We start from the raw sequence: 27,316 nt of genomic DNA, 5'->3' as shown, positions 1-27,316 counted from the left end.
TCCTGTCTATCATAAAGTATCATCACCAACACTCCTATAAAAAAAGAAAAGGTTAACAAGAAAAAATCTGAATAAATTCATTAATGTGCATGTGTACATGGGAGCCATAAAAAATAAAAAAGTCAAAGAAAGGGCCAGGTGGTTGAAGCTTAAATACTCTTTTCACAGGGAGCGGGGATGTGAGAGTGAGGGCTGTAGACAATTTTAGAAGGGTAAGAATAAATGATTTTTAGAGAAAATAAAAAGTCCAGGGAATCCACAGTGGTCTGAGACAAAGTTTCTATGGGCTATAGATACGCTGTTTGATTTTATAGTCTTTTTCCCTGAGATATGAGTTTAATCTTCCTTGGTTAATGACATTTCAGTAAGAAGATTTAAAGGTAATTGTGTTCCTCTTTGGCAGATCCAGTCTTTAGGTAAATAAGAGAATTTCAGAGAAAGTTTCTTCCTGCAACTTTGCATAAAAAGAGGATCATAAAGGGTTGAGAGACTGGGGGTGGAGGGCTGGACATGGTGGTGGGGGCAAAGTCAGAGAGACATTGGTTCTGAGACTGTTCCTCTAGCTCCACGTGTCAGATCACTCCAGTCCCAGGTGCTGTTTTCTGAGCCCCAATATGGTTCTGGCTTGTGGTCTCTCTCTCCCCTCAGTCTTTGATGGACCCTCCCTGGTGGTCTCACACTCTTGCTGGATCTTGCTCTTGGTTTCTTGTTCTCGAGAGCCTATTCTTTAGTTCTGGGTCAAGCTTTTGCCTACTCTGTTGGACTCTCCCCTCTTCCCATGCCTATGTGCCTCCACTCTCTCACTCTTTCCTTCCTTCTCTCCATCTGTCTCTGCCTGTCGCTGCCTGGGTTGCTCTCTGCCTTTTGTCTGTGTTGCTCTTTGCCACTGTCAGCCATCTATCTTCATCATTCTCAGTCTGTGGATGCTGATTGCCTCTGTCACTGTCCATCTGTCCCTATTCACTATCTGTCCCTGCATCTATATATTTCTCCCTTCACCTGGCCTCCATGGTTGCTCCTCTGTGTATCTGTCTGAGCTCCCCATATCCCTCTCAAGATCACCTTTCTGTTTGTTCCCCAGCAAACAGAGTGATGAGTGATGTCTGCTCCACTCTACAGACCTCTCAGACTTAATGTCTTAGTTTTTGCTCTGGAGAGAGAATCTACTCGGACAAGCCATGATGATGTTGTTTGACCAATAGTCCACTCCTGGTTTAGTCTTCTGTGGCAGGGCCTGGGTGGGAGAAGAGGGATAAAGAGCTATATTATATGTAGAGTGGGGTGGATAAAGCTAGACAAGCATTTGGGCATTGCTTTCCAATGGACTGGTGTGTCTCTTGCATTCCTTCCAGGTCTGGGACAAAGTAGATACTCAAATATTTGTTGTATTAAACTGAGCTACTCAGAGATTCCTTCCATCCATGCTAATGGGATATTCTATGTTACCAAGAATTTTTTTTTTAAGTAACACACAGAAGCAAATGTAAAGCTATATGCAGAAAAAAAATCTTTTTTAGTATTAGCTAATATTTTTATAATGCCTATTTTGAATCACTTTCTTTTTTAACTTCTGGAAATGAATTATTTGTGTTATTCAATGATGATCTAAGCCTTTTTGGTCAATGTGTCTATAATATCTATAGATGTGTGTTAAGAAATTATTATGACTGTGAAACTGAGAATAGAACATCTGATGGGTGAAACTATTGAACTACTTTTTAACCATCAACCACATATACCGATGATTCTTGGCAGTAATTCAATATATCACTGACTTCTTATTTTTTAAGTGAAATATCATTCAGTAATAAAAAAGTTTGTGTATTTCTAACACATTTTCATTCTTTTCCATACTGCTTGCAAAACCAATTCATCTATTTTACTGTTTTTAAATTTTTTATTTGATGCTGAATGAAGATGAAGTCATGCTTTTGAAACCATGTACTTAGGGGTAACCACCCAGTAAATGAAGTGTTTGAGTTTGCTTTTGAAATTGAAATCTCTCTCCCTATTGTAATTTACTAACTTAATAAAAATGTATTTCTGTAGGATATTAAAATCACAGACAAAGCAAATAACTATTGAAATCTCTTGGGAGTTCAGTTTGTTTTGTGCAAAGATTGGGCCCTTGACAATTTAGAAAAGTCATTTTCATGGAATTTTATTGTCCAAAAACACAAGAGAGCCACAAAATGACTTTGGCTGATATTAAGATTTTAGACCTTTTATTTAGGTGTAGCATACTGATTTAGCTTCTTTGTTTCTCATTCTGTCCTCTCCATTCTTCTAAATATTACCAATCTGATCTGCCTTTTAAAAAGTAATTTCTGGTATGGATATTATTTAGGTTTAGATAAATCAAAATATTGTTTCCTGGTTTTTGTTTAGTGCTTATATCTGTAATTCTTGTTCTCATTTAACTGACTCGTTATCTTTCTAATGTTCCATTGTTCTGTCAGAAAAGGAAACTGTATTTTTATTCAAACTTGCTTTTTGTAAGAGCACTGATAGCTTTTGGAATCTATAACATTATGAAACATCAAGAAGATGTGCTGTCCTCTAGGTAAAATATCTCAAGTTATTACAAGTGTATTGTGAAATATTTACTGCAGCCCTCTAAATAAGTGTTGCCAGGGAATAATACATTTGTGTGAACGGCTTGCTGAATGTTGCTTTATCTGTGTAATTGCCCAAACTGAGTCACTTCCCTAAGTCATTGCTTTAGTTAGTTTCTCCTTTGTTATTTGTGGTAATTATGATGAAAAGTAATTTTCTAATAATTTCTTTTTAGAATATCTCTGTATTACACTTTATGGGCAAATGGTGGGTTTGGGATGATTTTATCATGCATGAATACTGTGGTGGAGTTTGGTTCATGTCCCATCAGCTGAAGAAAACTTTTCATGAGAGGGGAAGGGGACTCTTTTCAATTTTTAAAGAATGTTTGTTTTATTCTGTGAACTAGAGGAAAACTGTGTGGGCTGGGGAAAGTTGAATTTAGGAAATCTTACATGTAATTGCATGCACTCTTGCTGCTCTGGACCCTTGGGGAGTAAAAAGGCATCAGAAGGAGGCAGGGGAATTGGCTCATTTTCATCAAAGACCTAGAGACCCTGGGAATTTTCAGATGAGAGCCAATGAATAAATCATGGCAAGGGCATTGGGGTTGAGTCTGCACATTTTTAACTGAACAATGTACTAGAGACTTGGTCAGTTTGTAAAATATAAATCTGGAGGCAGGTTTGGTGCTTCAGAATGGCCTATTGGCTGAATGGAAGTTACACTTTCTGCTTGCAAAAGACACAGTCTCCAGACCCATGGGTTCACATACAGTGTAACAACTATTTTCCTAGTGTTTACATTGTATCAGTCATAAGTAATCTAGAGATGATTGAAGAATATGGGAGGATGAATGCAGGTTATATGCAAATACAACACCAGTTTAAGGGATCAGAACATCTGTGGGGTTAATGGAATCAATCCTTTGTGGGCACGAAGGTAAAACTGTGCATATATTAAGAGAAGATTTATTGGCAGGGTTGTGGTAGCACATACCCGTAATCATAGTGACTCGTAGTGACTCTTAGTTATTCAGGGGGCTAAGGCAGGAGGATTGCAAGTTCAAGGCAAGTCTTGGCAACCTACTGAGTCCTGAAGCAACTTTGTGAGATCCTATCTCAAAACAAAAAATAAAAAGGGCTGGGGATGTAACTCAGTGGTAAAATGCCCCTGGGTTCAATCCCCAGTAAAAAAAATTAAATAAATAAAAGCAGATTTCTTGGATGGACTTAACTCTTTCTAAAGACACATTTAGGTGTTTTCAGTGTCTATGAATGGACCAATATGTGATTGATTTCTACTGAAGAATCCTTTGACGATGTTGTACATTTTTACGTTAATATTGCATATCACATCATGCTCCAAGTCCAAACAAGTCCACCAAACAGAAGCCTGATACAATGTGAATATTGTTTTTAAAAGGTCTTTCTGCTATTTTTGAAGTGACTCTAGCATTTACAGAAGTGGTATTTCAGGGTAATGATTGGTTGATGACTCCATATGGGCCTGCAGGTAGCAGAAGCATCATCTGATTTGATCTTTGTCATGAGCCCAGCTATTTAGAGAGTCAGATTTATTGCTTCCAAAAGTATAGAGATCTACTTTAGCATCCTTCCCCACCACCCTAGACCCACAGAGCCAAAGTGACTTACCCACACAGCTTAGAGACAGCACTCTAGCTGTCAACTCCGTTGTCCAATTTGTCAACTCCATTGTTCTTTCAAATGATGCTCTGGGAACCCTAGAGGTTGCTGGGAAAGGGAAGGGTGGATTATGGTGTTTGTTGACTATCATTCTTCTATTTCTTCCATTGTGGACTGGATTCCTTGATTCTCCATGTAATCTCATGACCTCTTTTTTACTAGGTGACCTCTGCTTACAGAGTCTCCACATGGCCTCATCAGTAGCATAGCTGGACTTGTCACATGACAGCTCAGGGCTCCCAAGAATGCAAAAGCAGAAGCCACTGGACATTGAGGCTTAGACCTGGGATTGGCACAGCATCAATTCTACAGTGGAAACAAATCGCAGACGCATCCAAATTCAAGGGGGAAAGCTCTACTCAAGGGCATAAATGTGAGGAGGCAGGTTTCCGGGGGGCTACCAATGTTAACTTCAACTGTTTATAGTGATGCTTCGATTATACCAGCTATCATAGAATAAGGACCTGAGACATGTAAGGGGATGCTCTCTTCTAAAAAATATGTTTTAAAAAAGGAGAAATAAAGTGAAAAAGGCTTGAACCACACTAGCAGAGCCTGGAAAGGATAGTATCGCCTCTTCCTCTGGAGGTATTCATGAAGAGTCTCACCAGTGTGACTTGGCAGTGCCAGGAGTCAGGAAACTGCGTGACCCCTTAATACCTTCAGGGTCTTGGAGCTCTGATCCTTGTTAATGTGTTGGAGACCATTTTGATCTCATTCCTATTTACTAGGCTAAAGGAGCCAAATGAGGGTGAAAAGTACAAAATTATCTTTATTACTGGTTAGAGATAAACTGTCTTAGAGAACAGGGCAGGGTCCAGAGCCTAGACTTGCTTCTAGACTAACAGTTACTGACCTAATTCTAGACCAAGAAGCCAGAGCTGGCAGAGGTCTGGCAGGCCTGTCATAAGTAGGTTCTGAGTACCACAAGGAGACAGGTAGCTCACATGCTCTTTTTCTCTCCACCCTGAGGCACAGGCAAGTCCAGGAGATCAAGACACATACAGTGGATTCTTAGTGCTATTGAGTAACTACTGACAGCTCCATCAATGTGATTATGAAGGTAGACATGAGAGGGATAAAGAGAGGGATCAAAAGCCTCTATGCCAGGGGCTGGGATTGTGGCTCAGTGGTAAAGCGTTTGTGTAGCATGTGTAAGGCACTGGGTTCGATCCTTAGCACCACATAAAAATAAGTAAATAAATAAAAGTATTGTGTCCATCTACAAAAAAAAAAGGCATCTAGGCCAACAACTTCATCTTTCCTGGGGTGGGTGGACACCCCTTCTTCTCAGTGGAAACTCTAGATGTTGAAAGATGGGCACTGTCCTTGTAAACATCAAAATAGAGCTCTACAGCAGAACTCTATTCTGACAAACCTAGAGTACTACCAGGGAGTTTGAGATAGTTGCAGAATTTATAAGTTGTGGTCCTGCTGGTTCCATTAAAGGTTACTACAGAAGTTACACTTAAGAGAATTGGCACTGTTTTTTTTTTTTTCATTAAAAAAAAAAAAACTTTTGTGATGCTGAGGATTGAACCCAGGGCTTAGTTAATTTTATGTGTCAACTTGACTGGGTCATAGGTTGCCCAGGTAATGGGTGTTTCTATGAGGGTGTTTTAAGATAACATTTTTAATTCCCTTATGCATTTTAGGATTGTTTTTTTTTATTTTTGAAAAAAATGCTGTTGGGATTTATATAGGGATTGCATTCAATCTGTAGATTACTTTGGGTAGTATAGACATTTTAACAATGTTAATTCTTCCAGTCCATGGGCACTGTTCATCTTTCCATTTATCTGTGTGGGAAATTATGGTTTTTGATGTTTTTTTCAAGCAGTGGGTTGCTTTCCTAATTAAGTTTTGCTTGGCTTCAAATTAAGTTTCCATTTACTGAGTGTGGGAAATAGTAAATAATCCCAGAGTCATTTATGTTTGGATGTGGAGTGCATGTCTGCATTTGGCTAGAAACTGTCACTTCACCAGAGCTCTCGTGTTTGGCAATCTCAGCCACTGGGAATATGGCCAGCCACCTGGAGGAATTGAGAAGCCTTCGCTAAGCACCGTGGCTTGCATGGAGTCCTTGCATAGAACCTATACACTTTTTTCAGGAGATTCCCACTTTCTGGGTCTGTCTATTCTTACAACAGGCAGGTTTCTAGACTCATTTGGGTTTACTTTTTAATTTTATTTATTTAATCTTAATTCTGCTCCTGCCACACTAATCAACAGGGGGAAGCTGATTAAGGAGGACTTCCCATTTGGTGGTTTCTCAAGCTCTTGCCGTTGAAATTATTTTAGGGGTAACTTGGTTTCTTATGGTTTCAGATTTCAGTTCTACTCATGGCATTGCTTCTCCCCAGGTTGACGTGTGTGGTAGAAGCAAGTCATACTTGTATGGACTCTGGAGCCTCAGATCTGAGTATCTGGAAATTGTCCCTCTTCTGCTGGCCACTGGGGCCCAAGTTTGTCATGGTGAACCTACCTTCTCTTCTCTTGAACAGAACATGGTCTCTGACCCACTCCCACCTGCTGCTGGTTCTGTACCTAGGCTCCCACTGGCCCTAAGGCTCATCTCTAACATTTGCCTTTCCCCTTTCCCCTGGTTGATCCTAGGCTTTGGCAGTTTGACTGCAGCCCTTAGCTGCAGTAGGGTCAGCTTCATGGGTGGTAATAACCATCTGTTGATGCAACCTCAACAACCGTAGGGAAAATGGGAACTTCTGTGTCATGTCCAGACCTCAAGGGAATGGAAAATGAAACCCGTCTCAGGAGTGCTCAGGTGGTCAGTCTGCTGTGCAGTAGCTTTAGGTCACCCAATACGATGTTCTGTCCCACCCAGAGTTTCAAAGAGGGAACCAGGCGCAAATGTTCCCCTCTTTTCTTTCCCTCTTTCCTTCTACTTGTGTGGAAGGAGGAAGGATCTAGAAATAGGTCAGTACATTTCATTTAGAAAGTAAAAGGGGGTAGTTTTCAAGTGAAGGAGGACACCAAACATTGAGAAGACAGGGAAACCCAAGGAGGAACAAGTGCTTGTACCCATATCTCTATTTACTGAAGGCATCGATGTATATCACATGGTAGAATTATAATATATGAGAACAATAACGGGACTGCTGGCTCATTGATTAAAGGTCTTATTATATATTTTGTCCTAAGGCAGATAAATCACAGAAATGGTCTGTTTTTAGCACTTAATGGAAGAAGAAGGAGATCCTGTGATATAAAGATTAAAATCATAAATTTTGAAGTCAAATGGACCCAGGTTCAAGTTTCAACTCTAGCCCGATATAACTGCCTATTCTGCATCCTTAGAGACTCAGTTTCCCCTTAAGTAAAATGATGAAATCTCTGCTATTTTGATCATCAAAGTAATACCATCTCATAAAAATTGTTGTAAAGGTTAAAAAAATCTAAATATATGAATTAATATATTAGTACAGTACTAAATACAGAGTAAATATCAATAAATGGTACCTGTTCTCAGGAATACCTGAAAGATTACCTGGATTAAATACTTCAGTTCTTACTTCACCAAAAGCCACATATTCTCAAGTTATCTCTTCTTATAAATCTTGGCCATATCTCTAAAGAACAAGCATTTCTGCTATTTCTCTATTTGTCATTTTAGATATCACCTGTGGACTTCTGTTAGTTTAACTGAGGCTTTAGCTCACTTAATTTACTCCCTTTCCTCTCCTGATAATAGAATTATATTACTCTCTTATTATCTCTGCAGCTTTAGTAAAATATTCATATCTTTCTTTTTATCTTAAAAAATATCTAGGCACCATTTCACGATTGTTCTCTTTTCTTTCTTTAAACTTTTATCAACTGTATTTTTACCATGTTAGGCTGATGAGGTTACGTTCACTACTTATGATAATCCAATGACCTATACTATGACTATGTGTTGGTTTTAAAAAATTCCAATGATGATGTGACAGTGTGATTTGGTTTCTCTTCTTGTATGCTTTTTGTTTTCCTTCATGTTTTATATTGTTTTATATTTCTTTTCCTGTCATTGGCAACCCCCACTCCGCTGTCCACCCCAAATGCACACCATTATTGCCTTTTTACATTGTTCCAAATCATCAGGAGCATCATCATATACTAGCCTACTTTACGCCTTGATAACTCTCTTTTGAAGCTTCTCTTCTCTGAACTACGTATATTAAATACTTTCTATTATCTTCCTTCTCTACTTTGACATTTGAAGCCACTTTTTTCCCAGTTCCCTTGTGTCTTATTTCTTGGAAAAAACAAAAAACAAAAAACAAAAACCAAACAAAACACTTTCTCATTTTGCTGGTATATATCCTCAAGTAACTTTCTAAGAAAGAATGTGTGGAAAATAAATTCTCCAAATATTTGCATATCTGAAAATATCTTTATTCTACCTTTATATTTGGTTGTTTTAATTTATTTAAAAGAATATTTCCTGAATTTTTTCCCTCTCTCTCTTTCTTTCTCTCTCTCTTTTTTTGCTGTTCATGTTAAGGTTCCTCTTGCTTATCATATTGAATAAATTTTTAGGTCTTATTTTTTCCCTATATGTCTTGTCTCTTTCTCTTTCTGACCTACTTTTGGCTAGACTTTAGGTTTTAACATTTATGTTGAATTTTAAATTTCTACTTATTTTTGATTTATGAGAGCCCTTTATTCTCTAAGGGCTCTTTCCCTCCTATCCTCCTATTGTATTTTTTTTTTTTTGGTGGATGTAATACTACTGGAATCTCTCAAGGAGACCAATTAGGGATGTTGGTCTTTAAAGTTCTTTTTCCTGTGTTACTCCTGCTTCTTTCACAGTGATTTATGTTGGCTCATATTTTATCATATTCTCATTTTTATGTTTTTTAAAGATCTTTGTAATCCATTTACTTTTATTTTACTGGGGTCTACGATAGAAAGACAATAAACACATCTAGAAATAGGTCAGTACACAACATTTTAGGAAGTCAAAGGTGAATAGTTTTCAAGTGAAGGAAAAGACAAAGCATGGAGAAGATAGTCAGGAAAACCCAGAGGAGAACAATTGCTTCTACCCTGAGGGAACTCTGTATTTCCTGTGATCAAACAGTTACTTGTAAACTGGCTGTTTTTCCCTCTTACACATAGATAATATCAGTGGAGAATTAGCCATGAAAAAAGTTTGCTCAGTTTCCCTTCCTATGTGTAGGTGTTCTGAGGGAATTTAATCACTATATTAGGAGTCAACAACAACAAAAAGATGGTTAAACTGACTAGAATTCATTTGCACTCAGGGATCATTTGGTGAATTTTGTATTTCTTTTTAAGGTTTAGTTGTTCATTTCAGGAATTGTGAGTTACTCGGGGAGAGAATACCAACATAAAGATTCTTTTGCCTCCATCATAAACTGGAAGCTTTGACGTTCCGGACTCTTCCCAGCCTGGAGAAGCTCACCTCCCACCATCTTCCTACCTGTGCTCTCATCTGAAATGTTTGAATGAATCTTACTGTCCTCATAGGCTAGAGCAAGTTCAAATGTTGTCTGCTCTTATAAAAAGTCCTTTGCCTCCCTCAGAGTTAGTTGTTTTCTGACCAGTTTCTTTAGTTAGATGTGCACATGTCTTTTTGTCCCGTGAAGTTCCTGGAGTGCAGAGATCATGTCTTATCAATCTGTATAAACCCAGGGTCTTGCATTATACTGGGTTTCTAGTGGATACTCCAGAAGTATTTATGTATATATGGATCAGATAGTGGAAAGAGCTGGTTATAGATTTCCATTAAAGTTGTATTATAAAAATAGTAGGTTTACAGATTCGCTCCTTGAGGTTGTATTTTATGTTCCTTTTAAATAGATCAAGAATGGACTACTCTCAAGAATGTATCACTGTATTTAGTTTCTCCTCCTCCCTGACCCTTCTCTGCAAGATCCTGGCTCATATGACCTTTTGGCCCCTCTCCTTGTCTTCTTCACTAGTAGGTAAAAAAGACTTCTGTCTCCTGTGCTAATTGTGTGAAGGGTAATCATTTTTCAAAACCTGATTAATCAATAAATAAATTCATCTATGAAGGGTGGAGAAGCTTTTTTGACCCAGACATAGTCACCTCCCAAGATAGACAGGGATGGTTACCCATATTGTGAATAAATTATAAATGCTGTCCTTGAACAAAATTAGACACTCCATCACAATACCAGACCTTAAATTATGCTACAGAGCTATAGTAACAAAATGGCTCAGTATTGGCACCAAAATAAGCATGGAGATTAATGGTACAGATAGAAGACACAGAGACAAATCCACATAAATAGAGTTACCTCATACTAAACAAAGGCACCAAAAACATACATTGGAGAAAAGACAGCCTCTTCAAAAAGTGGTGCTGGGAGAACTGGAAATCCATATATAGCAAAATAAAATTAACCTCCCATCTATCACCCTGCATAAAAGTCAACTCAAAGTGGATCAAGGATGTGGGCATTAGATGAGAGACACTGCACCTACTAGAAGAAAAAGTAGACTCAACTATCTATTATGTCTGCTTTGGAATCTAAAGCACAAGAAGTGAAATCAAACTGGTAGGGGTGGGTACACACCTATAATCCCAGTGACTCAGGAGGCTGAGGCAGGAGGATCACAAGTTCAAAGCCAGCCTCAGCAAAAATTGAGGCACTTAGCAACTCAGTGAGACCCTGTCTCTAAGTAAAATACAAAATAGGGCTGGGGATGTGGCTCAGTGGTCAAGTGCTCCAGAGTTCAATCACTGGTGCTCCCCACCCCCACAAAAGAAAAGAAGTAAAATCAAGAATCAATAAATGGGATGGTATCAAACTAAAACGCTTCTTCACAGCAAAGAAAACAATCAAGAATGTGAAGAGAGAGCCTACAGAATTGGAGAAAATCTGTGCCACCTGCACCTCAGATAGTGAACAAATCTCCAGAATATATAAAGAACTCAAAAAACTTAACACCCAAAACTACAAGCAATCCTATCAATAAATGGGCTAAGGAACTAAAACAGATATTTCACATAAGAATAAATAAGATCGGTTAACAAATATACGAAAAAATGTTTAACATGTCTAGGAATTCGAGAAATGCAAATCAAAACTACACTGAGATTTCATTTCACTCCCGTCAGAATGGAAATTATCAAGAATACAAGTAACAATAAATGTTAGCGAGGATGTGGGGAAAAATGTACACTCATACATTGCTGGTAGGATTGCAAACTGGTGTAACCACTATGGAAAGCAGAATGGAGATTCCTCAGAAAATGTGGGATGGAACCACCATTTGACCCAGCTCTTCCACCCCTTGGTTTATACCCAAAGGATTTAAAATCAGCATACTACAGTGAATCGGCTACAGCAATGTTTATAGCAGCTTACTTCACAATAGCTAAGCTATTGAACCAACCAAGGTGCCCTTCAACAGATGAATGGATAAAGAAAATGTGACATATATACACAATGGAATATTACTTATCCATAAAAAGAATGGAATTGTGACATTTGCCAGTAAATGGATAGAACTGCAGACTATTAGGCTAAGTGAAATAAGCCAACCCCCCAAAACCAAATGCTGAAAGTTCTCTCTGATATGTAGATGCTAACACACAATAAGGTGGGGGATGGAAAAATAGAAATTCATTGGATTAGATAAAGGTGAATGAAGGGAAGGGAAGGGGAATGGGAATAGGAAAGACAGAATGAATCAGATATAACTTTCCTATGTTCATATATGAATACATGACCACTGTAACTTCACATCATGTACAACCACAAGAATGGGAAGTTATATATACTCCATATATGTATAATATGTCAAAATACATTCTACTGTCATGCATATCAAAAAAGAACAAATATAAAAATTGGCCTCTCAATTGGATAAGGGACTATTATTTCACTCTACATAGTGAACACACACCACCACACACCACACAGACACACACACACACACACACACACACCAATATGTACACTCTCCAATTATAACAAAAAAGAGTATGTATTATTTGTTTTTGGGAGGTGAAGGTGGGTGGTATTCTGTGGAGAGGAGGGAGCCAAGCTAAAACAGTGATTGCAAGTAAGTTTCAGGTGTTATTTGCTTAAGTTAAATTCTTGAGAAGGATGGTTGATTTTCTGAGCATAAAAAAAAATTGAATACTTTTGGTCTTCAAAAATGTCAGAAGTAATGAGAACACACAAAGCCTGCCAGCTAGGTCTGTCCTACTTAATTGTCCCATCACCCACACCATGTGGAACACCCATGAACACTTAAATTGAGCAACAAATATGACATTATGGTAACTTTGAAATAATTATGATGTTTGCAGAATTGAAAACTTGGTACTTACCATCCTAAGTGAGTGGCAGGCTGGTGCTCTGTGAAAACAGCACCAGTGTCCAGCTTAATGACCACAAAATTTCAAAATCAGTGAGAAGGAATTATGGTTTGAGCATCTTGATCTCCCTCTACAAAGTGGTCACATGAGGGAGGTCTGAACACACTTCCCCACAGGGGGGAGGTTCCTTTACAGTGTGTGTGTGTGTGTGTGTGTGTGTGTGTGTGTGTGTGTATGTGTGTGTGTGTTCCCAGAGATAGTGCTCAGTATCCTTCCTCTGCCTCCTAAGAAGGTCCTCTCAGAATGGGAAATGCTTGTCATGGTCAATACAGCTAATTTGTACCTTTTGGCCAAGAGACTGACAGGGCTAAGATGCTGGACATAGCCCAGAAGAAATTACTTTTGGGTTTTCTTCTGCTCTATATTATTGGTATGCTTTCACTTGGATGAAAAATTAGGACTTGAGTAGTATCATAGGAATCCAATGGATTTCTGCAGGGCTCATTGGTCGGTTGGTTAAGTATGCTTCCTTTACTAAGCTGTTCCTGGAGTAGATTAATCTTAGTTAGCATTTGTATCCAAAGAATCAGTTCTAAAGCATTGTTCGTTCATATCATAAGGCCATATGACTGTTCAAGAGACTATTTTTTTAAGGGAAGTAGAAATACCGAGATTGGTTGACATTATTTACATTCCTTACTGAATCTCAGCTAATATCTTGCCTCACATGCCCTTTTCCTTTTTTCTTTCCTTCTATTTTAACAGATACTAATTTTGTGTTGGGGAATGCCCAGATAGTGGACTGGCCTATCGTGTACAGCAATGATGGATTTTGCAAGCTGTCTGGTTACCACAGGGCAGAAGTGATGCAAAAAAGCAGTACCTGCAGGTATTTATGTTTGGGCTTTGTTTTGGTGGATGATCTATCATGGTGTCTTTTGGAAAGATAAAATGGCTTTCTCAGTTTTGGAATTACCTTAACCTCATTTAGTTTTTTTTTTTAAATTTTTTTAGTTGTAGATGTATATATCTACAACTAAAATAAATAAAACATCTTTATTTTATTTATTTTTATGTGATGCTGAGGATCAAACCCAGTGCCTCACACTTGCTAGGCAAGCACTCTACCACTGAGCCACAACCCCAGCAACCCTCATTCCATTTTTATTGAGAAATTTTTATTGCAACATGTTCTCTCATTCATGAATGTGCTAGGAAAATCAAAGAATATGTTCAACATGGTCCCTACAACTGACAAATTTGCCATCACTCAGTAAGATAGGGAGAAACTTAGAAAAGCTCAGAAAAACCATTTTATCTATTAAAAATGTGAACTCAAAAGCTTATGAAGTTTCATATTGAATAAATGTGAAAGTTAGACTATCAAATAAAATTAAATGAAAATGAAAAGAAAATTTAGATGATTGAATTAATGTTTAAGAATTTATGAACATTTTAGAGAAGAATAATTTATAATGTTGGAGACAAAAGCCTTTTTAATAGTTTTTTTTTCTCAGCTCAAATTCTTTGTTTCAGAAAAAGAGAAGAGAACCAATATTTTGTGCCTTTGTAATTTGTACTGTTAGATCACTCTTAGCAAATTGTGCTAACAGCAAATCTTGTGTATTTGAGCACTACCTTTGGGCCTGGGCATTGAGAAAGCTCTTTCAAAGCATTTTCAAGGTGTTGAGCTGGACATGGAGCCTGGATCTTGCCAGACATTCCTCTGCTGAGCCTTGGCAAGGTCTTACTTGGTACAGCATGGCCTCTGGCTCCTCTTTCTTCTCCTTCTTCAGCCTTTTCTCATCAGTGGTGTTTGTATGAAGTGGAATCATTTTTCCAAATTAAGAAATAAACTCATCTATGGAGGGTGGTAAAGCCTGCCTGGTCAGACATACTTGTCTGTTCTCAGAGGTTACGTTTTCATGTATTAAATCAGATAAATGACAAGTTTGGTGAAAACATTAAATGTTTGGAAACATTTTCATTTTCTTAAATTTTATAGTGTGATGACTGAGCAATGGAAAATTTAAGATTTTTCTCCTACTATTCAGAGGTTTAGAAATTATGACTCGAAATGCAATAGAATGCTGTTATATTCTTTCTGTGATGGTTTCCTCTTAAGTACCTATATATCTACATATCTTCATCTACATTGCATCTGTACTTCATGTATATAATTAATAAATTGAGAAGATTACCTACTTTTTTTGGTGTAACTTGAACAGCTTTTCCTTACCTTTCTTTCTTCTTGTTGGGGATTACACTTTCAAAAAATCAAATAAAATATCTTGCTAATTTAGCAAACTTTTATACACAATTCAAAACAATTTATTTAATTACCTGGCTGGTCCCTTCTATAGGAATAAATAAACTTCTGTGCTAGTTATATTCCTAATAGCTCAGGAACCTCTTTGGCTTATTTCCTATATTGTAGATATTTGCAATCTAATGTTCAGGTAAGGGAAACTTACATCTACCCTGCTTGAAAGAGTACCTAAGACTAGTAAAAACTGGGTGTAATTACAGCATTTCACCTATATGAAGACTCAGTTTTGCAGTGATTTATATTACTTTGGGAAGGAAATTGCTAGCATATATACTATCATTTCACTTAAATGATGGTCATATATCTAGAAAATTAACTCACAAAGAGAAAAAAGAGAAAATCTCTTGTTCTCAGGTAGGGCTAATTTAGTATTGATCTATTCTTCTTTTAAAAGATAGTTTAACAAAGTCAGTATTCTCTTTTCTTGGTATGTAGGAAAAGAGAACAACTTAAAAACAGAGACTTATATATGCAACAAAATGAAATTAAACCTCTATCTCTCACCATGCACAAAACTCACCTCAAAATGGATCAAGGACCTAGGAATAAAACCAGAGACCCTGTGTCTAATAGAAAAAAAAGTAGGCCCTAATTTCCATCATGTGGGATTAGGCCCCAACTTCCTTAATAAGACTCCTATAGTGCAAGAATTAAAATTAAGAATCAATAATGGGGGATGGATTCAAACTAAAAAGTTTCTTCTCAGCAGAAGAAACAATCTGTAAGGTGAATAGAGAGCCTACATCTTGGGAGCAAATTTTACCACTCACACATTAGATAGAGCACTAATCTCTAGGATATATAAAGAACTCTAAAAGCTAAGCACCAAAAAAAAAAAAAAACAAAAAACCAAAAACAAAAACAAAAAACAAATATCCCAATCAATAAATGGGCCAAGGACCTGAAAAGACACTTCTCAGAAGATGATATACAACAAGTATATGAAAAAATGTTCATCATTGCTAGCAATTAGAGAAATGCAAATCAAAATCACTCTAAGATTTCATCTCACTCCAGTCAGACCGGCAGCTATGATGAAGACAAACAACAATAAGTGTTGTTGGGGATGTGGGGGAAAAGGCACATTCATACATTGCTGGTGGGACTGCAAATTGGTGCAGCCAATATGGAAAGCAGTATGGAGATTTCTTGGAAAATTGGGAATGGAACCACCATTTGACCCAGCTATCCCTTTCCTTGGTCTAAATCACTAAGTCTTTTTGATCCAACAAATGTTTTTGCATACATGTGCACATCACAGTGCCTAGCACAGATCGGGGGTACAGAACAGATATTTAACATGTGCTCATAGAATAATAAATACCTGTTGATTTGCTAACTGGAGTTCTTTGGTTGATTTGCAGTTTTATGTATGGGGAGCTGACTGATAAAGACACAATTGAAAAGGTGCGGCAAACCTTTGAGAACTATGAGATGAATTCCTTTGAAATTCTGATGTACAAGAAGAACAGTGAGTATTCAAACCATTCTCAATCATACCTTTATGTGCTTGAAATAGCAAAATCTCTCCTTTTCCTCTATTGCCGTCTTGGTTTTTCTTCTTTCCCATCAAGTGAATGCAATTACTTGAAATCATTGTATATATTGGGATAAATATATGATTGATCAGTTATACTTCTCCTCACAGGAACATTTGATGAAGTTCTTGTCATTAACCTGTTAAGACTTCTTCATCTATTTTGCTGAAGAGTTAGTGTTCTCCGTATGAGTTCCCTTATGGTGAGATGCTGGCTTAAGGCTCTTGTCGACTAAGCTTAAAGTGGGAGGGACATGGTAGGACAGAAACTGTTCAATTTATCTTTGTTTCTATCTTCCACAGTGCCTATAGAGCAGTAATAACTTCACTAGATGCCCAGTCAAGTTTCTGAATAAAATTTTGTTCTTCTCATGGCCTTAGGAGATAGGTATTAATAATAATCCATTGTTTATTTGTGTTTGTTTTGGTTACTGTTGTTTCCATCAAGTGTGTTAATGAGATTTCTAGGTCAATAGCCTAGAAACTTGCTTTTCTCTTAAGAAATTTCTTGTCAAGAGAGATTAGCTATATTAATTTGCATGGAATGTGAACACATGGTCCTAGCAGGCCTTCAGAGATGTTGAATGGTGCTTTGTTTCTGTTTTAAAACACTATTTTGTTTGTAAAGAGTCTTGTTTTTATATATAGGGTTGACTGGTAGGTTTTTGATTCAGTAGAACATTCCAGAATGGCCCAGATGGGCACAAGGATAAGTGTTTATTTGGTGGTATATTCAGGTCTCAGTGATTCTTTGCTCTGGAAAGCAAAGGGCACATGTTGCTTTTATCTGGAAGGAACTGGGACTCTTTTGTCCTGTCTGTACTGTTGGAGCAACGGAGAGGACTGTTTGCTTGGTGGCCTGTGCAGATATTGATCTGAAAAATGAACCATGGCCTTCAGTAGATTCAAGGGGGCTGTTCCCACAGCTTTCATTCTGCTCTAGCTTTTTCCCCCAGCCAGTAGATCTTGTTTCTATCCCACTTTTAGCTATAAGAGGAAAGAGGGGAAAGATGAGGAGGAGCTCCATACCAGTCTTTCCCCTTGGGTGAGCACAGCTCAAGCAGCAGCTCTCACCAGGAGCACCTGGCAGCAGCCTTCTCATGGGCAGATGTGGTCTCACGTGTGTCCTGAGCTGAATAAGCTGGTGTTTTTCTACACTGCAGCTCCATGTACTGCACAGTAGGACTTTCCCCACGACACAGAACACTGATTGGATAGGTGTATCACGTAAAGAATACCTTGCATGTACATTTTACTTGAGAGTTCTCAAGCTTTATTAGACTATGCGTTCTAACTATCACTCGCCCAGATTCTGGCTATATGTATTTGGCACAAAAAGAGAGAGGGAAACATAGTTTAAATTGCATTAGTGGGCTGGGGTTGTGGCTCAGTGGTAGAGTGCTTGCCTAGCACACGCGAGGCCCTAGCTTCGATCCTTAGCACTATGTAAAAATGAAGTAAAGATATTGTGTTCACCTACAATTAAAAAATAAATAAATTTAAAAAAATACATTGCATTAGATTTTACTTGCCATTTCTTGTGGTGAGTATGAGTAAGAGATGGGAAAAGGGAACCTTCCATACTCCATCTGTCCTTGGAGCTGAAGGATCTGTATGATGAGTGTCTTACTGTACTGAAAATGAGTGTGAAATTGAAAGTTCTGTATTTCATATAGACATGAACTATCTATGTAAGCCAGCTAGTTCATGAACTATCCACATAAGCCAATTAGTTCAACTTATGGGTTACTGAAGAGTCGACATCTCTCCTCTCCCTGGAGGTTGTGGTAAGTTTATTGAGTGGTAAGTGACAACCTCCAAAGTGGCACATTGACCTGGGCACAGGACTCTATGAATATTAAGATGTTTTAAGAGTAATTATGGTTATACCCATTTTTAAAATATAGCCTTTAATTTTAGAAATTAAACTTTATGTAAGGTATGACTTGACCCTATTTTAACATTATTGATTCTCTAAGCCCGGTGAAGTAGGTATGGTGAAAGTTAAATTTTTCGTCTGAGGTCATGTAGTGCTGGGGCCTGACGTTCAGTGTTCACTCCATGCCCTTTCTTCCCAGTCTAATTGTGGGACAAGGCAGGCCACCACAAAAAGTTTTAAAGGCTACCCCCTGCCTAGGGGCCAACAAGAAATCAGCTTGTCATTTGCCTGCTGAGTCTTCTACATGCCCTTGTCTGAAATTGCATCTATGGTAGGAAGGAGTTTCTCTGTGATTTACACAGAGACATCTACTGGGCCAGCAGAGGTTCCATACAAGGTTAACCCTGTACATAACGCCTTGGGCAAGAAATTGAGGATATGAGACATGAAAATAAGGAAATGATTTCTTTCTAGGAGTATGATCACTGTCCCCCAATCCCCTCCAAGTCCCACCCTCTCCTGAGGAATTTAGAAACTTTACATTATCTGTTAAGCCTGGGAGTTATACAGTTGCATTGGACTCTTGTTTCTTTCAACAGCTTTTTATTGACCAGCTACATCAGATACTGGCCTTGCTGCTAGGGATGCAGTTATGAAAATGGATGCAATGTCTGCTCTTGCAGCATTTGTAGGGGTGGTGGCAGTCTTCACAACACAGAGCCATCAATATTTTGATGGAGACACTACATAGGTGGGTCCCTTAACCCTATCTTAGGAGGTCAGGGAAGGAAGTCTTCTTAGAAGACATGAAATCATTGCAGAAATTGAAGGGAAGATGGGAGTTGAGCAAAGAACAGGGCAAGGAATATCCCTGGCTAGTTAAATGCATGTGTGGAGGGCAGCAAGGGAGAGAAGGAGACTGAGGGCTCCAGAGTTGCAGAGCAATGCTTTTCAGATTTGACCTACACAGGGACTCACCTGTGAATAGAAATGCAAATGTCTATGCAGCGAGTCTGAAGAAGGGTGTGAGGTTCTGCTCCCAGGCGATGTCGATGCTACTAGTCTACAGTCACACTGTTGAGGAGCCAGGACAGAAAGCAACTCCAGTGAAGACTGACTTCCTTGACTACCTGATGTGTACCTTTCGTGACTCTCTCTCTTGTATCTAGTGCGGTGCCTGACACTTAGAAAGTGCTCCATCAAAATTCATGGAGTAAATAAATACATGCATAAGTGAGGGGAAACTAGTGATATCCAAGAAGTTAGGAAGGGTCAAGTTACTGATTTTAGAATCTGTATCAAGAGCAGTCGTGATGGGCAAGATGGTAGGGGTGCCAGGTTTCGAGGGGTCATGAGATTTTATTTTAGAAAGATGGCGCCAGTTAGATGGTAGGATTAGACTGGAGCTAGAGGAGTCATTAGGAGTTGCCTGGTGACAAGATGACTGTGGCCAAGTCAGTGGAAGAGACATGAATCGGAGAGCTGTCCCAGGGGGACAATGAGAAGAGATGGGGAGTAGGGACTTTTTGGTGGTTCCCAGGGACTGGCTCTTCCCTCGTTGCTGAGCCCCAGGCAGACGCCAGGAAGTGGGAACCCAGGACTTCCAATTAGAAAACCATCTTCTGGCCTGAGGCAAATCATGCTGCTATCTAGTGACCAGCTTGAAGGCAACTGTGAATGTTGAGTGAGTTTGAAAGGAACCCAAGAGTTACCAAGAATCAGATGAATGGAAAAAAAAAATTACATGATTTAAAGTGAGGGCACTGAGCCAAGGCCTGAGCAGAGGGTGGGCCTTCTCTGCCCAACACCACCACCAGAGGAGGAGCGAAGGGGAGTAGGAATGGATCCTCAGAGGGGAGGAGGGCCTTGTGTTTCCCTTCACCTCTGTGGAGGAGAGTTTGCTTCTGCTTTCAAACTTCTAGTTTCAATAGAGTGCAACTTTCAGCCCTTTAAAGCAGCGTCGATTCCCATGAGGGAAAAGTCTATACTGTTGAGACTTTAAGAAGTAAAATGTTTCCATCTAAAATAGTGTTTATTTTGCTCTCTTTTTAAATTAATGCATTTTTATCATGGAGAACACCCCAAAGAAAAGAACCCAAATGACTCAGAGGAAATACTATTATAATATGAATTTCTTGACGTGTTTCCCGTTAGTTTTTGGCTGAGATTTGGATATGTATACACAATTAAAAATCATAGATTTATTTATCTTTTGTGGCAAAATATTTCCATTAAATTTCTTATAAAATAATTTAGAAAGAATTTTCTTACAGCTTCCTCTATTGCTGGACACTTATGAGGCTTTAAGTTTTCATTATTAAAAACAATGCTAGCCAGGTTGGTGGGTCACACCTATAATCCCAGGAATTCAGAAGGCTGAGGCAGGAGGATCATGAGTCCAAAGCCAGCCTCCAGCAATTTAGTGAGGTCCTAAGCCACTCAGAGAGAACTTGTCTCAAAGTAGAAAATAAAAAGGGCTGGGGATGTGACTCAGTGGTTAAGTACCCCTGGGTTCAGTCCCTGGTACTAAAAAACAAAAACAAAACAAAAACCAATGCTTAAGTAAATGTCAAAGGTATTTCATTGACATTGTGAAATAATTCCTAGATTGAGAATTGCTGCATCAAAGACACAGGTTCCTGAGACATTTTATCAAGCAGCTGTCCATTTCCAAGTTCACATGCAGAATGGGTCTGGCTCACTGCACCTCACTGGTTTGAATAGTATAATTTTTAAATTATCAAATTGCCCACATTTAACTTTTTTTGTTCAATAAGTTTTTAATGCTAATGAGATTGGAATATTTTTTCTTCTTTCCAATCCATTTAAGATTACTTTTTAAAATTTTAATTGTTTAGATTCTTTGTCATATGTTCTGTTTTAATACAACTGATTTTCTTATGGTTTTTTTTATAAGCTCTTAATAATTTGTTTTTATTCCCCTCCCCATTTTCATTCTTTAGTATTTTCAAGGACATTCTTTAGTATTTACAAAGGTCTTTTATTGATAAACATTGATGTTTGTCCAACATTTTGGGTGAGTTGGGAGTAGTAGCAAATGGTTTCATGATGTGGTGTGGAATGAGTATGTGGGAAAGTACTATGTATCTTGAAAGATGGATTATTTGATAGGTTCCTATCTATTGGTCAGTTGAAAACCCGTCATTTCTGTAAGTTACTTACCTCATATTCAGTAGGCTATATGACTTTCTTACACTGCTGCCAGACATCATTAATGAACTAATTCAGTGAATATTTATGGGATCACTCTTGTACCTGATAATTAGTTTTCTATTTTCTTTATTTTTTTTAGTTGTAAATGGACACAATATTTTTATTTATTTATTTTTACTTGGTGCTGAGGATCAAAGCCAGTGCCTCACACGTGTGAGGTAAGCACTCTGCCACTGAGCTACAGCCCTAGCCCAGGTATTCCATTTTCGAACAAGAAAACCAAGAAGTATCTGGCCTGATAAAAGCAGCATACCCTCTGGACAATACTCTCTGCATTCTATTCGCGTGGCTGGAGGCCTGGCATTTGGGAGCTCCGGTCAGCTTCCCAGTAAGAGAAGCCCAGGGAAAGACAGCTCACAGCAGTTCTGCTGAGCCAGTACCTACTGGAGAATCTTTTGGCCACCTGCTTATTAATCACCTTGGCACTGGGTTAGACCCTCTGGGGTTCAGAGATACAGACATGAGCAACTGCCTCTACCTTTGAGGAGATTGCAGACTAACTGTGGGGACAAATCTAATAGGTATAGCAACCATATTTGCCTATTTTCCTAGTGGCTTGTCTTTTATCTATTCTGTAGGAGTTGTTTGTATAAAATGGATATTGGTCCAAAATCACACACATATTGAAAAATATTTTCCCCAATAACATTTTTTTCTTTCAACATTGTTTTTTAAACAGAAGCTTTTTAATCACATAGAAGGTCAAAACTCTAATGGCAGTATTTTCCTTTATGGTTCTGAGTTTTATATAATACTTAGGAAGCTCTTCTCCTTACGTAAGCAATAAAAATGCTCTTCCTTTTTTTCCTTCTGTACCACAATAGCTGTGTTAAAATGTTTAGGGCTAATGTCATTTGAAATTTGTTTTCATATATCATGTGAATTTTGCATTCTGACTTAATTTATTTTCCACATTGTTTAGTCAGTTGTCCTGATACTGTTTACTAAATAACACAGTCCTTCCTTTCTGATTTGAAATGGCCTCTTCTTTATATGCAAATTCTCTTCTAAACATTGGTTTATTTCCATCCCCTCATTTTCCAGGAATTTTTTTGTAGTTTATTATCTATTTGAATTTGGTTCAGAGATTTGTCCACTTGGGTTCTCTGTATTCATAACGGGGACGATATTGTAGTAGCTATTCCACCTTAGAAGAGTTGTGAGAAGTAAGACACGATGTGTAAATCTTTAATAAATATTATTTTTGTTGTTGTTGTTTGTTTTGGGAACAGTTCCAGTAACTCTGAAATGCTGTAATAGTCCCTGTCATTATTTTTTTTTCTAAAAATTTCAAAGATTTCTTGGCCATGCTCACACCTTAATTTTTCTATTTACGCTGAATTTCAATTCATCAAACTCTGAGAAAAACATGAAAGCCCAATAAAGATTTCAAATGATAGTGCATTAGATTTATATATTAAATGGGGGAAGTTTGACATCTTAGAAAATTGAATCTTTTCATCTACAATGTAACATTTATTTAGGTTTTGTTTTATGCTCTTTAATTACACTGAGGCCGAAGAATTGATTTTCCCAGCTTTCCCCTTGCTATCCTTGGCACTGGCTCTCCTCCCTCAGAACAGGCAGAGGCAGCTTCAGAATTTCATTAACACTTTGAGATATTTTTTCTTTTTAAGTCATTCAAACAGCCTTGTGAGGGGAGATGGGGCATTTTGATCTCATAGATGGGGATTGTAAAAGGAAGGAACAAAGAAAAGTAATAGTTTCAAACACCTATGTATCAAATGTTTATATTTTTAATTAATCTTAGGCAGGTCTACTATTCCTATTTTTCATACAAGGAAACTGACATTGAGAGAAGTGAAATCAGTGTGGCCACGGCACACAATTAATGAAGGGAAAGAGCTCAAACCCTGGAATTGGGACCTCCAGATCAGATGTTCTAAAAGACAGTGGCCACTACTCCCCTGCTTGTGCTGTCTCGTCCTCTGCATTTGTCATTTATCTAAATAAAGTTGATTCCAGACAAATTGGTCTGGTTTTGGGGGCAAGCTGCTCTTCCCAAATTTAGTTTTTGAATCTATCAGAATGGCAGTGCTTCCCAGGAGTCAACCAAGAGTGCTTGTCTTTCTGTTTCATTGAACATGGTCTGGGTGCCCAGAGGCCTAGTTGTGGACAGTACCTAGCAGGAACCCTGGGTAGAAGGAAAATTGACAAAGGTCCCTAATTTTCTCATACACTTGAGTCTTGCTGTTATTATTATTATTATTATTTTGGTACCAGGGATTGAACCCAGGAGCCACATCCCCAGCCCTTTTTAAACATATTTTACTTAGAGACAGGGTCTCACTGAGTTGTTTAGAGCCTTGATAAGCCACTGAGGCTGGCTTTGAACTTGCAATCCTCCTGCCTCAACTTCTGGAGCCTCTGGGATTGCATGTGTCACGGCACCCGGTGGAAACTTCCGTTATTAATAAGGGATGAGAATGAGAGTGACTAGGAACAGGTGTTTGATCTGGACTTTCCTTCCCACTAGGCATCCTCAGCCAGGAAAGAGCCTTTCTCCTAGCACAGCTGCCCTGGCCTTCAGCAGGGGTGTCTGATGCCCTATTGTTCCTGAGTATGTACACTGCTCTTTTGTCATTTTTGCAGAAACAAGGTATCAAATGCTTGTCTTTCTGTTTTTCACAGTGGACACTTGAGTGAGGAGGCAGAATTTTAATCTCCTCCCCGATTCTTCTTATGTATGTATGTGAATGTACATTTATTGCCTCTCTAATATTTCAATGGAATGGCTCCTGCTGCAGGATCCTGGCTCTGAGAAGGACTCTGGGAGGCCACCTGTCCCAGTGTCTGCTGGCTTCAGTTTCACTTGAAGAAACTGTTTCATATATTGAGACTTTGAGTAATATTTCATTAGATAAAAATACTTTTTTAAGAGGGAAGGAATTCCAGAGGTGCACATATATGCATTCTGCTTACTTTCCTAGATGGTTTGGATGGTGATAATTTGGGGTGAAGGCAGATCTGAATGACTGTGAGGACACTGGAAATAGGATTTATGTCTTGGAAACTCAGCAAGTATTTCTAGAGCACTCATCCTGCCAAGGATGTCGAACAGCTCCATAATGGCACTCCCTGGAGTTGAGCAATGCAATGACCTCACATGACCCTGTGTATAACTAACTATATTAGATGCCCTTTGATAGGGGTACAAGGTGGTAAGAGAGAAAATAGTTCAGGACTCTGCTCTTGGAGTGGATTATGACATATTTAAAGAAACAGTCCCTAGTTGTTAAGTTTTTTTTTTTGGGGGGGGGAGGGTGGTCAATACATAGCAGCACCCTGCACATGTCAGAACCCATCAGGATATAAGAATCAGGCAAATAGAGGTTGAAATATCACTTTTGTGACAAATAAAGCTGATCCTGGAAAACATAGTTTATATCTATGAGCAAGAGAGTTTCTAAAAGTGAACCCTTCAATCTTAATTACCCACCTGTCTCAGGTAGCACTGAGGAACTGCAGGCTTCTCCTCCCACTAGCTATCACCGCTGCCCCTTGCTTTTCCTCCTAACATGTATAGCATGGGGGAGCATGCTGTTCTGAGTTACATGTCCAGTTCTTTCCAAGTCCACGGGAAAAGACTTGAGTGTTACATTCAAAGATGTCCCCTGCCCACCACAGGGAAATACCCTATCAAAGAAAAGGAAATTCCTACCCTCAACAAGCCCCCTTGGTGAACTCAAATTGAACTCTATGTCAATACAGACCAATTGTATGAATTTTGGGTACTAGATATACTTTTCGATATGGAGGTGGAATGATCAGAGTAGTACATGTTTAATCAGGGAACATTCCCGGAAAAGGCAATGGGCACACTTTCATGGAGAGAGGCATACAATATGAACAGATTGACCTGTTGAACTGGGTAGAGTTCGTGATGAACTTGAACTGTGGAAAAATGAAAAAGGCCTGCTAAAATGGCTAATATGGTGGCGTTCAAGATCTCAGAGATGTGGGGTAGCATCATCGACTGCAATAGCTTGAAATATGAAGATTAGTTAGAATAGTTCCAACTGAACAAGTTCCTGGGCATCTGGCCCAGATGGTGTGGTGTCATGCAGTAGATGGGCCATCTGACTTCATCTGAGAAGGGGATGGTACTGGGGACTTTAGCAAGATGACGCTCTTGGTATGAGACATGATGAGTGGTGCTCCTCTCATTGGATTTGTTACTAGTTTGATAAATTAGAAGTGTTTTCATCTGAAAAATAACTACCTAAAAATTTTTGAAACAAAAAGAAAATGGTTTTCTGGTTTGTTTCCTTTTTGTTTTACCAGCTAGGATACAACTGAAAGCTTTGAGTGTGTGGGCTCAATTGCCGTGATGCTTTCTTTTCGTGATACTTTCTTTTGGGCTTTGTGTTGCTTTTTTGAAAATGGTTTAAAATCCCACAGATTCTGAGGAGGGGACTGGGAGAAATGATAACAGACCTTCCAAGAACAGTAAATAATTCAAAGGTCATATGTTTTGTTTTTGATCTTGAAATGCCATGTGTAATTTTTATATGGTAGTTTTTTTCTTTCAAAACATGTTTTTCTTACAATGACATTACAGTCTGTTGGTTGTCACAAAACACCTAGTAACTGACAGCTAAAATTATGCAAAGAAAAATGAAAGAAGATTTAAGGCAACCATGAATGAATACACACACACACACACACACACACACACACACACACAATCAAGATTTAAGAGAATACATTTCCATTGGGTCTATTTTCTGCCTCTTTATATATTTTAGGGTTATTCATACTTCCTTATGAATAAATGGTATATCCAAATCTATAAGCTAGTTATAGTCAGAGAAGTTCAGGAAACCTTCAGGGTGTCTATTTTCATCTCCAAGATTCAATGAGTTGTCTGTTCTGTATCTCATACTATGAAATAATCTATGGGAAATGTTAGCACAATGCCTGGAACACGGGAAACTCTCTAACACTTAATATCATGGGGAAATATTACTAGGCTTTAATTTGAAAATTGAAATAAATAGTATGTCAGATATTATCTCTTGTATACAAATTCAACAAATAGTTACTAATTTCATCTTATATGCCAGATGCTATTTTGGGAACTTGGATGCAGGAACTAGATAGGGAGGAACATACCACGGCTCTGTGTCTTATTTAACTGACTATCACAGAATATATTGGTGCTTCTTGCTGTGTTGTTCTCTATGGACAGAAAGGGTTTATTTTTCCTATTTTTTTTTTTGAAGCAAGAGAAGCACTATGAAGATACTTGGTCATAGCTACCTGACAGAGTGCCTATCTAAGAAGTCAGTGAAATGAACTCTGCTCATCTCCTTCTATGGCTATGGGCATAAAGAAGAAGAGCTTGTTTATCCCCATATTAGCTCAGGAACAAGGATTGAATTTTAAACATTCACTAAGGCACTAATATGATCATAGTCCAACTTGTAATCTTTCCTTTCTGGAAGACTTTGCTAGGGAAATCATCATGGTCTTCCTTTCCTTCTTCAATTTCTTGTCACTTGTCATCATAGTGAACCTTTGGGATTTTTATTTTAGGGAGAAGAATTTAGAAATATAGTTTCTAACCTGTGATTGAATAATGTGAGCAAAGTTGATGGATTTGCAAACTGGACTTTGACCCTGGGGCCCCTTAGCAATGGACAGAGTTTGAAATTCAAGTTTGTAGGGTCTGCAGGCCATGTTGGCAGTACCCTTCTTGGCCTGCACTCTTTAATGTCTCCTATGTGGTCTAAGG

General features: G+C 38.4%; 1 protein-coding gene across 3 annotated transcripts in view; it reads left to right on the top strand.

Annotated features, from left to right (window-relative positions):
• Kcnh1 (potassium voltage-gated channel subfamily H member 1) overlaps window positions 1–27,316 on the top strand; it is a 357,017-nt gene that overhangs the window by 10,196 nt on the left and 319,505 nt on the right. For 2 of the 3 annotated variants that reach the window (XM_005329450.5, XM_005329451.4), the window contains exons 2-3: window positions 13,345–13,468; window positions 16,273–16,379. In XM_005329450.5, coding sequence (XP_005329507.1) covers window positions 13,345–13,468; window positions 16,273–16,379 — 231 coding nt within the window. Of the gene's footprint in view, window positions 1–13,344; window positions 13,469–16,272; window positions 16,380–27,316 lie in introns of those variants that run through there. The other variant, XM_040278700.2, reaches the window with a different exon arrangement.

The sequence above is a fragment of the Ictidomys tridecemlineatus genome, chromosome 10 (assembly GCF_052094955.1).
Source record: "Ictidomys tridecemlineatus isolate mIctTri1 chromosome 10, mIctTri1.hap1, whole genome shotgun sequence".
Taxonomy (NCBI): Eukaryota; Metazoa; Chordata; class Mammalia; order Rodentia; family Sciuridae; genus Ictidomys; species Ictidomys tridecemlineatus.
The sequence above is the reverse complement of the archived record's forward strand: the minus strand, read 5'-3'. Positions and strand labels throughout refer to the sequence as shown.